The sequence below is a fragment of the Hemicordylus capensis genome, chromosome 2, assembly GCF_027244095.1.
Source record: "Hemicordylus capensis ecotype Gifberg chromosome 2, rHemCap1.1.pri, whole genome shotgun sequence".
Lineage (NCBI taxonomy): Eukaryota > Metazoa > Chordata > Lepidosauria > Squamata > Cordylidae > Hemicordylus > Hemicordylus capensis.
This window is the reverse complement of record NC_069658.1, coordinates 189,194,428-189,208,906: the sequence shown is the minus strand read 5'-3', so window position 1 is coordinate 189,208,906 and position 14,479 is coordinate 189,194,428. Positions and strand designations below refer to the sequence as shown.

At 47.5% G+C, this 14,479-nt stretch overlaps 1 protein-coding gene across 3 annotated transcripts in view; it reads right to left on the bottom strand.

The window, feature by feature from the left end:
- The window catches only part of RBM10 (RNA binding motif protein 10), a 47,080-nt gene that overhangs the window by 21,944 nt on the left and 10,657 nt on the right, over window positions 1-14,479 (bottom strand). For all 3 annotated transcript variants that reach the window (XM_053300696.1, XM_053300698.1, XM_053300697.1), the window contains exons 2-6: window positions 12,456-12,582; window positions 11,018-11,204; window positions 3,310-3,501; window positions 2,858-2,927; window positions 259-332 (exon numbers count right to left, since the gene is read on the bottom strand). In XM_053300696.1, the coding sequence (XP_053156671.1) occupies window positions 259-332; window positions 2,858-2,927; window positions 3,310-3,501; window positions 11,018-11,204; window positions 12,456-12,472 (540 nt within the window). In that variant the 5' untranslated portion in view covers window positions 12,473-12,582. The remainder of the gene's footprint in view (window positions 1-258; window positions 333-2,857; window positions 2,928-3,309; window positions 3,502-11,017; window positions 11,205-12,455; window positions 12,583-14,479) is intronic.

Genomic DNA, 14,479 nt, shown 5'->3' with positions numbered 1-14,479 from the left:
TAGTCTAAGCCACTAAAGCACTTTTCTTTGAGACTGGGGTGGATCCTGGAAGTCAATCTCCCAGTTCCCACTGCTCTATTTAGATTCCTGGGTCTGGAGACAGCACAGGATGCTGGACTGCAAACATACATTTCCTTTCCCATCCCCTCTCAGTGGCTCCCTATGGGGAAGGCGGATGGGGCTTGTCATATGAACCACGTGTTTGGATTGGTCATTAACAGTAGCAGTACTTGTGGGTTTCAAGTGCAGCAAAGCAACCTGATTGGCTTCCATCCATCGTGTAGCGTCCTGCAAGTGATTAAACTCGACGAAGGCGAAGCCCCGGCTCTGACCTGGAGGACAGCATTCAGATACAGACGCAGTGTGTTAGTCAACAGATCCAGCCAACATCACGCACCCCTGTCGCTGTACCAAATGGGGCAAGGGCAGGGTGCGGGGCGGGGGAGGGGATGGGGGAGGGTGGAAAGGCACAGAAAGGACACCCTAGCTGCAAAGTTGGGTGGTGCAGGCTCAGAGGCTGGTCACGAAAAGGGAAGCACCTGCTCTTCTGATCATCCTAAACAAGAAACACTTCTGATATATATATGCCACTCACTGCTGTTGGAAACTGTAGATGTGCTCTTTTTACCAGAGCTGGGAACACAATTGTAGCGTCCCAACTCCCAGTGATATGTTTCTCTAATCAGTCACTCATGGTACCCCCAGAAAGGAAAAGGGCTTGACAGAGAGCGATGGCTCCAAGCAGAACTATTCCTACTGCCTCTAGGATTAACAATTTCTGGATCTACCTTGAACTTTTATCATAGTGTGAGCAATAGAGATCTCAAAGCAATGGTGTAGGAGGCTCTTCCTTACTGTCACTCTTTGGTCTTGGTGTGATTAACCCAGCATCCTGCAAGCAGCAGAGCCTGCTTAGCTCTGAAGAGCTCTAAAAAACCCAAAACCCAAATACCAACCCATAAAAGGACTGAGTGCAAGGGGCCCAGCACTCATGTCTACAAGAAGTGCACGTTTTCATGGAGGAAATTGTTGGACCTGAATCTGTGAGATCTGGGTTCAAGTCCCAGCTCAGCCACAGATTTCCTGGGTGACTTTGGGCTAGCCACGCTCAAAGCCTTATTTCTCCATCTGTGCAACAGGAATAAACGTGCACTCTCTCAGAGATGTGGCAAAGAAGAATGAGATAAAGAGATGTTACCTGCCATAAATCTAAATGCAAACACATATTGTGCCTAGATGGGAAACAGGTCAATACAAACCCAGAGAAGGAAGCACGAAATCAGCAACAGATAAGGTGACAGTTAATCTTTTGTCCACTTAGCAACACTAGAATTAAGCATCAAGCTAGGAGTCTATGAGCTGATATGTTATTCTAGTAGGGCAGATGACATCTTTAAATGAAACTGAAAAGAAACTGACAAGAACAGTCTAACACTATATTGCTGGGTATAACAGTCAGAGGTCACAGCTCTCCAAGACTCTTACACTCAAGCAGGAGCAAAACATTACCTGCTTGGTAAAAGACTCTACAAAGTCTGCTGTCCCTGCCCTGACAAAGATGGCCTTTTGATATATGGGATGTGATACCATTTTACTTTCTCTCAGCCTTTGGCTGCCCATGGAAGCAGGGTGCCTTTCTGTACCCTCCATCTTGCAGCCCCTCTCAGGCCTGGTACAACACAGGGCAGATACAGAGGAACATAGTGGGACACACCTCTTTTTTAAATAAGAAAGAAAGAAAAGGAGGTAGACAACTCTGACTTGTGACTGTGTATGAAATGCAAGGAACAACTTTGCAAAGAAGGAGCAAACTTACCTGCTTGGTTTAAATATCTATCTCTAAAAACAGTCCTAAGCTACAGTACAGACACAGTCCTAAAATTTCTCCTTGGAGAAGCTGCAAGATTTGATCCTGCCTAAGCTTTCCAATTTGTTAGCTATCTGCTTTCCTTAGTAGAGGTCTGCATAACAAATGACCAAGGCGAAACGCAGCCTACCAATCAGGTATTGTGGCCTGACAGGTGCTTGCCAATGCCCAAATCCCCTACAAACAGGCACAGGAAAAAAGGTTCATCAGGTCCCTGGTGGACCACTATATCTGATTGGAGGGCAGCCTTTACCCAGCTGGATCAAGAGTTGTGCAGGCCTGCCTTAGTATCTGTTTTATCAGTACCACTTCTATTCCAAGAAAGAAAGAGGGAGAGAGAGAACACCATTTAAACTGCAAAAATTCAAGAAGGATCCCTACAACTAAAACATGGCCAGGAATACATCTTTTATTTGGAGCCAAATACACACAGATCTATCTCCAAAGTGGTCATCCTCATATTTCATCACTGCTTTTTGTATGTGTGTGAGTGCCCTACCACAAAGAAAGAAATCAAGCAAGAAAGGCAGAAACAAAAACAAAAAAACAACCAAAAAAACTGATCTTAACATGGAAAGAGATGTTGGCTTGCTAGCTCTCAGTAGGCTCTCACACACTTGTGTGTGCAAAGAAGCTTGGAAAAGAACAGGAGCCAGGACTGGGCCTCAGCATTCTGCTACCTTTTCAGTCCAGTCATACAGAGGAGTTCCTGGAGCCCCAAGCTTACAGGATGCTGGCAACACAAAGCTACAGCAGTACTGGACATTTAGGGGCTACTTCTGGCTCCATGGCTGATGACTGGAAGTCTGATTCCAAGTACTGCAAGGGAATGTACACAGCAGAGACCACAACTACAGCTTTAATGCCACAGGGCAAAATTGGTCCACATGCATACCCATCTGATGCACTATGCTCTAGTTTGGAAAGCATCATGTCACAGCTGAAACACTACAGCCATATCAAGAGACAAAACTACGAACGGGAGCTCACCTGAGGCTTTATTCCGCATCAGCCGCACCTCACGGGGCTGGAATCCATGTGCCTGTAGCTGGGCCCGGATCTGCAGACAGGCATAGAGGGAGGCAAACACACCAATGCCAGGCGATAAGTTAAATGGAAAATACTGTATTTATCTGAATCCAGACGTTTCCCCCAAGTTTTTTAATATTAGAAATCAGGAGGTCGTCTTAAATTCCACCAGAGTCCTATTCCTTTCAAGTAAATGCAGGTATAACCTGTATTTTACAAAGGTTAAATACAGCTTATACCGGCATTTACTCAAAAGAAACAGGACTCTGAATTACCTTTTAAGGGGGTCATCTTAAATTCAGAGTCACCTTCGATTTGAGTAAACACAGTAGTCACCAAAACCAGGAGGTGATTATGAGGAGTCACTCCAGGTACCCAAGAGCCATGCCTCCCAGCCCAAGCCTCTAACATACATCGTTCTCAGTGGCAGACTGAGGCAGCATCCTCAGCATGATGATGCTGCTAGCCTTCTGTTCTTCCTCCTCTTGCTCAGTTCGGTAGTCCTGGTCCCGGTAGTCTCCATCACCAGGAAATCCCAGCTGCTCACTGGGGCTGTCTCGTTTTCTGCGTTGGGTCTCTGATCCCGACGAAGCCTCATAAGAATCCTTGGCAAAAAGAGCACAGAAGAAGATGGCTCAGCTGGGTCGATGTACAAGACTGACCCTGACAGAAAAAGATGACCAGCCCTGCAGGACAAGCCAAGTGGCTTCCTAGCAAATATCCTGGCAGCCACAGCACTGCAGTTTCTCACCTACAGTGGCACTAGGACAAGCACTCCTCTAGCAAACACAATCGCTTACTAGCAAAGAATGTCCAAGCCTCCACTACCCATGCAGATTTCCCTTTCATGATTCTTTCACACAACCCACAGCGACCCAAGAGAGAATATAGACCTCTTCTGATTGGAGGTGTACCCGTCAAGAATGTCTGCAAAAGTTATTTTGACTTAAAGGAATTTACCTTCAAACACAGAATAAATGAGGGCTGCACAATTTTAGCCCTCCTTCAGATGTTGGACTACAGCTTCCATCATCCCTGACTATTGGCCACCTGTGGCTAGGAATGATGGGAGCTGTAGTCCAAAAACAGCTGGAGGGCCCAAGTTGTATAGCCCTGGTAAACATTTCTGAGACACGTTTCCCGAAAGATGGTTTAGACAGAAAGAAACATTGGTAGACTTACCGTGAAGGGTTCTTTTTCAGGTATGGGGAGGGCATCCGTCACGTGAGGGTTTGTCAGGCTCCGCATGCTCCGAGACAGGGCCAATCAGAAAAGAGCAAGTCCTCTACCCCCTCAGCAACTCCCTTAGAGACCCAGTTCTGGTCGTGTAGTGCGGAGAAACTGAGGAGGACACATAACTTGTTGCAAACAATAGGAAGAATGGAAAAGGAAAAGTCATAATGGCCCAAGAAAGAAGTTGGCAGGACACGGAGGTAGAAGTAAGTGGACAGGAAACTAAACACCCTAGGAGTTGCACCGCCACCCAGAGTCCCTCTCCCACATCCGCGGGAGGGCCGGATGCCCTCCCCATACCTGAAAAAGAACCCTTCACGGTAAGTCTACCAATGTTTCTTTTTCCAGGTTATGGGGAGGGCATCCGTCACGTGAGGGACATACCCAAGCCAATAAACGGGAGGGCAGCGGATGTCTAAACCACCTTTTGCAGGACTGTACGCCCCACAGCTGCCTGAGACTCATAAAACGATGGAATCTTGTAATGCCTAAGGAAGGGTGAGAGAGAAGACCAAGTAGCTGCTTTACAAATCTCCTCAATAGGCACGTTAGCTGAGAAAGCCGCAGAAGTAGAAGCACTCCTGGTAGAATGGGCAGTGATACCTGGAGGCACTGGCAAACTCAGAGACTCATATGCCAGGGAAATGGTAGCTTTAATCCACCTGGCTAAGGTGACTTTAGACACCTTAAGACCCAAACTAGTAGGATAAAAGGACACGAAAAGTGAGTCAGATCTGCGCCAATCCTTGGTGCGTCTAATATAGATACGAAGGGCCCTACGGACATCTAGGGTATGCCAGACCTTCTCCTTAGGATGCTGAGGGTCCGGACAAAAGGAGGGAAGGACAATCGCCTGAGACCTATGGAACACGGAGTTAACTTTAGGAATGAAGGTGGGGTCCAACTTCATGATCACGGAATCTTCCTGGAATATACAGAGCTCATCCCTAACAGAGAGAGCCGCCAGTTCTGAAACGCGCCTAGTAGAAGTGATAGCAACAAGAAAAAGCACCTTAAAAGAAAGTAATTTAACGGAGACAGACCGAAGGGGCTCGAAAGGAGCCCGAGTTAAAGCATTCAAAACCTTATTTAAATCCCAAGAAGGAAAACGCTGAACTGGAGGGGGACCCAAATTTTTAGCACCCCGAAGGAACCTATGAATGTCCGGGTGAAGGCCCCGAGACCCTGGGACCAAGATGTCCAATACGGAGGACAGGGCAGATATTTGGCGCCTGAGGGTACTGTGTCGCAATCCTTTTTCAACACCCTTCTGCAAGAATTCTAAAACTTCTGGAACACCTGCTTGCAAAGGAACAATGTTAAGGGACCTAGCCCAGGAACAGAACGTAGACCAAGTGATCTGGTAGATACGTGATGTGGATTCCCGCCTGGAGGCCATGATAGTGTCTTGGACGTGTTTTGAATAACCTTTCTTGTCTAGACTTTGCCGCTCAGCCTCCATGCGTGTAATTGCAACCACTCTGGCTCCGGGTGACATACAGGCCCTTGCTGTAGGAGGTCCACTCTGAGAGGAAGGGGAAACGGAGGCCGGATCGACAGATGTAGTAAGTCCGAAAACCAGGGCCTCCGTGGCCAAAAGGGAGCCACCAGAATGACGTCTGCCTGCTCGGATCTGAGTTTCCTGATAGTGGAACCCAGAATAGGAAGAGGAGGAAACGCATACAGCAGGCCCGGGGGCCAACTGGCCACTAGAGCATCTATTTGTTCCGCTTGTTGACACTGGTGTCTTGAAAAGAACCTGGGAACCTTGCGATTGAGACGAGAGGCAAACAGGTCCACCAAGGGAAGGCCCCATTTCTTCGTTATCAACTCGAACACCTCCGGGTGGAGAGCCCATTCTGCTTGGTCCAGAGATTGTCGACTTAGCCAGTCCGCCTGTAAATTGGAAACCCCCGAAAGGTGTTCTGCTGAAATTGATTGTAGATGCTGTTCCGCCCATAGAAAACAGAGGTTCGATTCCTTCATTAGAGATCTCGAGCGCGTGCCTCCCTGGTGGTTTATATGCGCTTTTGCAGTGACATTGTCCGTGCGGACAAGGACGTGCCGATTCCTCAGAAGGTGTTGGAAACTCTGCAGCGCCAGCCTGATAGCTTTCAACTCCAACCAATTTATGTTGTGAGTCAGATCGCTCTGTTCCCAAACGCCTTGTGCATGAAGATGGAGACAGTGAGCACCCCAGCCGAAGAGACTCGCGTCCGTGGTGACCACAACCTTCTCCGGTGTTTGTAGAGAGACTCCCCGCTCCGTGGCCGGGGACACCCACCACAGAAGTGATCTCCTTACCGCGGGGGAAATCTTGATCCATAGGGGACGCTTTTCCATAATAGAGTCTTGATGCGGGAGCAGGAGCCACTGCAGGGGCCTGGAATGCCATCTGGCCCATGGTACGCAATCCAGGCAGGATATCATTAAGCCCAGGATGTGCGCTAAATGAGAGAGGGAGACCTTCTTCCTGTAGAGACAAGGTGAGATGGCAGCGCGCATTTTCTCCAGACGTTCCTTGGGAAGACTTACCGTGGCCGAGGCAGTGTTGAAAAGCACTCCTAGGTGGGTTAGAACCTGGGAGGGATTTAGATGACTCTTGGCCTTGTTTATGATGAAACCGTGTTGTTCTAACAACTGGACCGAACGCATCACATCCCTCCTCGCCTGGGGGGCGGACGCCGATCGAATCATCACATCGTCCAGGTACGGGTAAGAATGGATGCCCTCTTGCCGGATCCTTGCGATGACAGCCACCATTAATTTCGTGAAAACTCGTGGGGCCGAGGTCAGGCCGAATGGAAGCGCCCTGTACTGGTAGAACTTGCGGTTGTAAGCAAATCGGAGGAACCGTCGAGAAAGAGGGTGAATGGGAACATGCAAGTATGCCTCTGACAAGTCGAGAGATGCCAGCCAGTCCCCGGGGAGGACAGAGGTCTTGATCGATCTGAACGATTCCATCCGGAAGGTTCTTTTCCAAACGAAACGATTTAAGCGCTTCAAGTCCAGGATCGCGCGCCAGGAATCGTCCTTTTTGGGGACCAGGAACAGACGTGAGAACACACCCTCGGGATCCTCTGACACAGGAATGACCTCTATGGCCTGAATCTCTAGCAGGTGGCATATGGCAACCTCCATCAACTCCCTCTTCGCTGCACAAGTGGGCAGAGGAGTCTCGAAGAAGAAATCGGGGGGAGTTGCCCAGAAACCTATGAGGTACCCCTGAGCAACAGTTTGTCTTACCCAGCGATCTGAAGTGGATGCGAACCAGGTCCGGGCAAAGCAACCCAGCCTTCCACCCACGGGCGGAGAGTCATTGCTTACGGTTGTGTTTTGACTGGTTGGAAGGGAATCCACCAGTTCTGCCTCTTCCAGATCCTCTATTCCTGAAGGACCAGGACTGTCGCCCGTTGGATCTGTTCTGACTGCCACGGAACTCACGGTCTCTGAATCCATCTCGGAAACCTGGGGAGTTAAATCGAGTAAACGATCGGTAAGGGCGAAAGGAACTTTGAAAACCTTGTCCACCCCCTCGAAAGGACCGTCTACTGTCCGAACGACCACCAGGCATAGCCTTTTTCTTGTCTTGGGTTTCCACCAATACAGGTTCTAGAGATTCCCCAAAAAGCTTAGCTCCCTTGAAGGGAGTGGCCCCCAAGGAGGCCTTAGACTTTACGTCAACTCTCCAATGCTTTAACCAAAGTCCCCTTCTTACAGCCACATTGGCAGCCATAGACCTGGAGGCATGCTGAAGGCAGTCTAAACTAGAGTCAGCCATAAGGGCGGAAGCTCGGGCAATCTTGTTCAGACCTTGCCGCAATTTGAGGTTCTCCGGGGGAACTAGGCTGGCCAATTCCTTAGTCCACAAAATTGTGGCCCTGGCGAAGATGGAGTTCGTCGCCGCCGCCCGGATCACCGTAGCCGAGGCATCGTGGACTTTGCGTAGTAGGTGGTCAGTTTTCTTTTCCTCAGGAGACTTCAGGAACTCTTCCCCTTCTCTATTCACCAAGGATCCAGACACCAATTGGGCCACGGGAGCATCTACAACGGGAAAGGCTAACATGGCCATAACATCAGAAGGTAGAGTATACAGTTTCTTAGGGTATTGAAAAACTGGTTTAGATGAAACAGGGGTGGCCCATTCAGCTAACATAACATCCCTGAACAGGGTGGGGAAGGGCACAGTAGCAGGAGCAGAGGACGTGGATGGAAATACATCCTGGTCCAGCCCAGGGATGGGTGGTACGTCCCCTTCCTTAGAGACATCCTTAATTGCTCTCTTAGCTTTGGCAAGCAGTATCTCAAACTCTGACGTGGAAAACAGCCTGGTTGTAGTAGGTTTTGCAGAGGGTGTATGCTCATCAGAGAGCTCCCCCTCCTCCTTTTCTGAGGAAGAAGATTCACCTGGGAGACCCGGGTTAGGTGCTTGTGGCAGAATATCAGAATGCGCAGGGAGTGCAAATGGAACCTGGGAGGTCTGAACAGAAGGAACTCCAGAAGGGACAGTAAGTGGAAGTGAACTAGGGTTGTGAGACCTATTATGTACAGTAGGAGCACACTCCTCCCTAATGCATTGCCTTTTGTGTCTGGGACGGAACTCTGCAGAAGAACAGGACTCAGCTTGGTCCCTTCCAAGGCGTTTCTTGTTATAGCGTCTAGCAAACCAGACCCTCTCCCCAAGTGGAACTTGGTGTCTAGAAGGGCTAGAATCTGGGGAAGACGAAAAAGAGGGCCTCCGAGGCCTGCGGCTATGGCCTGCACTAGGAGCCACTGTAGTGGTAGTAGGGGCAGCACCCTGCAAGGGCCCCCCTGAACCCCCAGAAGATGGTAACTGGCCCAACAGAGGAGAAACCACTGCCATGCATTGAGTTTTTATGAAATTGCCCAGCCATTGTAATTCCTTAGGCGATAATTGTTCCCTGTTAGGGCCCATTATACTTGCCGCCTCCGTTGCTGTCCCTGCAGCCATAACGAGTCCCGGTGCTTGAAGACACCCCGCGGGGGGAGCAATAGCCAAAGGAGGGGCTGGTAAACCCACTAGGGCAGGAGAGTCTGCTGCAGTTGCTAAAGCAGCCACAGAAGGCGCCGATTCAAGGCTCTCCAAAGCTCCCCCGATGACGCCGCTGTTTATGGCGGGAAGGGAGGGAAAAGGCTGTTTGGGCTGCTGCGACCTAACCGCTTGCAGCTGCAAGCGTTCACTCAAAGGTGCAGCGTTTGCCTCCTGTTTTTTCTTTTTCTTCCTTGGCTTAGAGTCATCCTTAAGGTGTTTTGTCTTTTTGAGGGCTTTAGAGCCCGACTTGGTAGCTGCAGCCGATTGTGAACTCTCCTCTCTCTCTCCCGGCTGCATAACTGCAGTGGGGAGGGGCTCTGAACTAGTCGTCTCAGCCCTTACACAACTCTCCAGCATTTTCCCGCTCAGGGACGCACCCGGGGCCGAAGCTCCCTTAAAAGTTGCATCCACCGGGACAGAGGCTCCCAAAAACACCTCCTTAATGCCCCGCGGGGCTGGAATAGAGGTATCCGACAAGGGACCTTCAGATAGGGAGCCCTTGAGCATATCGCCCGTGTGCGAAAGCTCCATAGATCACAGTCAGCAATAGAAGAATTCAAATGCAAAGTGACGAAAAACAAAACAAAACCGGAGACAAAGGGAACTGTTAGAAGACTCGGAGGGGGGGGAGGAGGAACGGCTGACGAAATACAACAAGCAGGCAGAGAAAGAACAATACACCAAGGAGAGACACGAGGCAAAGGAATACACCGAAGAAACGAGCAACTCCTCTCCCCCCCTTGCACACAGAGAATATAAAGACAATAGAAAAGGGTAGCTATCTCACAGAAGCACGACTGTTCTCGGAGCTAGACAGGACCAGAACTGGGTCTCTAAGGGAGTTGCTGAGGGGGTAGAGGACTTGCTCTTTTCTGATTGGCCCTGTCTCGGAGCATGCGGAGCCTGACAAACCCTCACGTGACGGATGCCCTCCCCATAACCTGGAAAATGTTCAGGATTCTTCTTCCTTTTTCTTTATTGTGCACAAAAAGGATGAAAAAAGTGATTCAAATCAATGACACTGACACACACTTTTTGCATACTAAAAAGTTGCTTCAAGCAAATACAGTTTGAGGAAACATAGCCAAAGTGGCCAGGCACAAACTTGGATCCTTAGTTTCTTGGAGATGCTCTCAGTCATTGTGTTGGAGGGCATACATAATCATACAGTTCTGGACTTACTTTCCTCCTCCCTTTCCATAAACACACTTTGTTGATCAAAACCAAGTGTTTTGCTGCTAGTTTCAACATACAGTTATCAATCTCACTTATTTTGCCTTTCTGGGTCACTCACTGAAAGCCAAATGATATGTGCCCAACAATGTAGATAGAGTAATCACTAAGTAGTTCTCAGCAAAAAACAAAAACAAAAACAAACCCCAACACCTTTGTCATTCTAGCAAGAAAAAAAAATGTTTCTCTATAGCCAAAATGGGTCCTCTCGTCAAAGAGAATGCCAAACAAACGCCATACTGCCATTGATACATCACAACCCCTCCTCAATCAGCCACACTCTCAACTGCAGCTACTTAACTTGCTCAAATGGCACACAACTGCTTTGGGATTTGTGGAAGATGAAGATGAAGGTTTCTGGAAGCCTAAGGGCATCCCTCCCCCAGCAAAAGCAGTGATATAAAGCTATAGCAAGGAGCACAGAAGTTTGGTACTAAATCCCATTCTATCCTATGGCAGCTATTCAGCTGTCCGCAGTTGGGAGGTTTCCACCAGAGAATACAGCACTTCAGGTGGACACACAGGCCAGAGCACTCTATTCCCCACAGAACCAAGTCCCAACAAGGTGGATAAACACCATCCCGAAGTCCACCCCAGATTACCTCTACACTGTGCTCCTCAGAGGAGTCGTCATAGTCATTGGTGGGCTCCTGGCTGTTGAAATCTCGCATGTAGGATCGATAATCCATATCTCTGTAGTCATGGTCCCTCTGGTTTCGGCCTTCTGAGGCCTCATCCTGGTTCCGGTCAACAGCACCGTACCGGCCTGTTCGATCTCCACGACCACCTCTACAGAGAATAAGATGAAAGGAATCCACTGAGAATTATGCCGAGGCATCAATACCAGTACTGACAACGAGAGAAAATATTCACCAATTAGTCCTTTTTGTCAGGTCTTTCTAGCACTGCTATGGAGCACCACAGGTTAAGGACTGACAAAACGTTAGCTTGAACAAGCTAGTAACGTTAAGGCAATATTCCCTTTTGCCATCTGCTCATGCAAAGCAAATGCTAAAAAGGGAATTTTTCTAAGAGCAACTTGCATTAAAGCCAACAAGAGAATATCTCTCTGGCTACAGCCTACAGCACAAACAGGGATGCTAAATGCAATCTGCATTCAAAATCTGACAGCTGCGGAGAACCAGGGATCCACAGATGTGACATCTATGCCCCGTTTAAGAAATTACTACAGCAGCATAGAAACTGCTTTCCCATGCTGCTCCAGTGCAGTACAGAAGCAGGAGGACCTATGAGGGTGGGGCCAATGACCTAAGGTTCCTTCCCACCCCAATGGCTCCCATGTCACTATATCTGAATCTGCCCTGTGCATGACAAAGTGCAGTGGGGAAAAAGAGCACTTGCACCTCACTACACTTCAATAATACTGTCCAACAGGATCAGTGATCAACTCTCACATAGAACTTCTGCATCCTGCAAGAGCACAGGAATGATGGAGCCGTAGGCTCGAGCTTTTCAATGTCTTCTCTTTCCCCAGTAGGGCAAAACATGGGATTCCTCAACTGTGAGAAGGTAGTGTAGGCACAGCTCCTCCTCGGCATTACCTAATCTTTTCTACAGTTACTTTCTGTGGAAGCAGGATGCATTAGAAGGCCCTTACCTTTTGCTTACATGAAGAATAGTGGGAGAAATGGGAATTGAATTGTTATTCGCAAGAACTCCTCAGCTAAACGTTGTTTGCCCCTATGCTGCAGCACAGCATTTCTCAGCATCACTTCATGGTACATGGATCATTGCACAGGGGTTGACATCCCAGCCAGTTTATTGCTCTATTGTACCCCTGCTAATAGCAACACTCACATTAGCAACAACTGAAGAGAGACTGCCCTTCATTTAGGTTTCCATCTAATTTCCAAATCAGCAAAGCAGGCTCTAGAATTAGTTCTGAATTCACCACTCTATTACCCTGCATAGTGGGGAAAGCTCAGACAACCCTAGCAAAAGTAACATCAGCCACCTTAGGAATAGGAGACAGACTTTATTCTTTCTTTGGACTCTGCAGTAACTGGAGAGATGCCTTACCTCCTCTCATACTCCATTGCTCCCCACGAAGTGCAAATGCTTCAGAAACCTCCCAGTGCCAGCCTCAGTGGGTAGCTACCATTCCGGCAAGTAACAAAAAATTGGAGGGCTGGGGGAGAGCAGGACTCTGTAGGGAAAACAGACAGAACTCAGCAGTGTTGTTCAGGCAAAGACTCTTACTCTAGCTTGACCTCTAGAATAGCAAACAAGACCAACAGCATATTTTTAACCAAACATCAGAACATCTAATTCAGTGTTCCTCCAGTTTCACATGGACCCCCATCCTCTTCATATCTGGTCATTTCTCAGTTTTACCACAGCTTCATAGCGCTCACATACAGCTTCACAACTATCCTAAAAACTGACCTTTGCTAATCTTCATGTCAATATTAATACTGAACTAATTTGGTTTCTCAATGCTGAGCTCAGACCTGTTCAAAACCCTAACTCAGTCATAGTTCACTGGATGGCATTAGGCAAAATCTGGATAGCATTAGGCCTTAGTTCTTCAAACCCTGATGGGAGATAAAGAGAAGATGGACTTGCTCGACTCTTATTTTGCCTCAGTCTTCTCCCAAAAGGGTAATTACAGGCAACCCCTCAGAAGCTATGTGATTGGTGAGGGGTCAGAACTGCAAGATTGGCAAGGAGTTGGTCAGAAAACATCTCTCTACGATCTATGAGCTAAGAATCAGGGAGAAATGAACTGCATCCCAGAGGACTAAAACCTTTCTGACGTATTATCAGAACTTCAATCTACCATCTTTGAGAAATCCTGAATAATAGGTGATGTGCCACAAGACTGGAACAGGCTAATGCCCCAGTTTAGAGCTATGAATCACAGTTCAGTTAGCCTGACTGATACCAAGGAAGATACTAGAACAGATGATAAAACAGTCAGTCTGTAAACCTCTTGATAATAATGCTGGGATCATTAGAAGCCAGTATGGACTTGTCAATAATAAATCCTGCAAGTCTAATTTTATCTCTCTTTATTAATTGGGTTACAAGCTTATTAAGTTACAGGAGTGCTGTGGCTATAATTTATCCTGATTTCATCAACACATCTGATAAAGTTCCCCATGATATTTTGGACAGCAAACTGGTCAAGTGTAGGCTAAATTTTAATGTTGTCAGGTGGATTCACAACTGGATGAAAAAAGCACTTAAGGAGTGCTCATCAATAGCTCCTCCTCAAACTCACAGATGGTTTAGGGTGATATGCTACAAGAATCCATCCTTGGCCAAGCACATTTCAATGCTTTCATCAAATATTAGATGAAGGAAATCATCATTAAAATTTGCTGACAACACAGAAGTGGGAGGGATAGCTAATACTTCAGAAGAAAGGAACAAAATTCAAAATGAACATGATAAAGTGAAAAATCGAGCTTAAATAAAAAGAAGTTCAGTTTTAGGCTTAACAGAATTGGGTATGTTTAGCCCAGAGATTCTCCCTGGGCTAAAGGTCTTCAAGCCCGGTCAGCTTTCTGTTGGGGATGCTCTATTTCTGGATTTCTTGCACTGAGCAGGGCAGGGGTGGGACTATATGGCTTATAAGACCCCTCCAACTCTATCATCCATCTGTAAAGAGATGTGGTTTACTTCATAGAACTATCGACAGACTAAAATGAGACTAGAAAATACTGTTATTTTCCCTGATCCTTGATTGACTGATTAAGTGCCATCAAGTCGGTGTTGACTCTTAGCAACCACATACTCCCTGATCCTTAGGGGAGAGCAATATCAGCTGAACTCCTACCACTTACTAGAAGGGGAATGTTGGAAGCCAAGATGCTCATTCCCAGCTCCGGAAGGGGCCTGGGTTCTAGTTCTTTAATCAGAACTGCCCCCAAAAGCCAATATTTTACAGATGTATTCCAGTTTTATAATTAACTGACTGCACAACCTTGCAAAAGTCATTATTGTGTCCAAAGAGATAATTCTCTTCTGCATACTAGAGAGATATTTAGAAAAATGTATGTATCTAAAAGCACTTTAAACCTTCTACACATAAAACTACC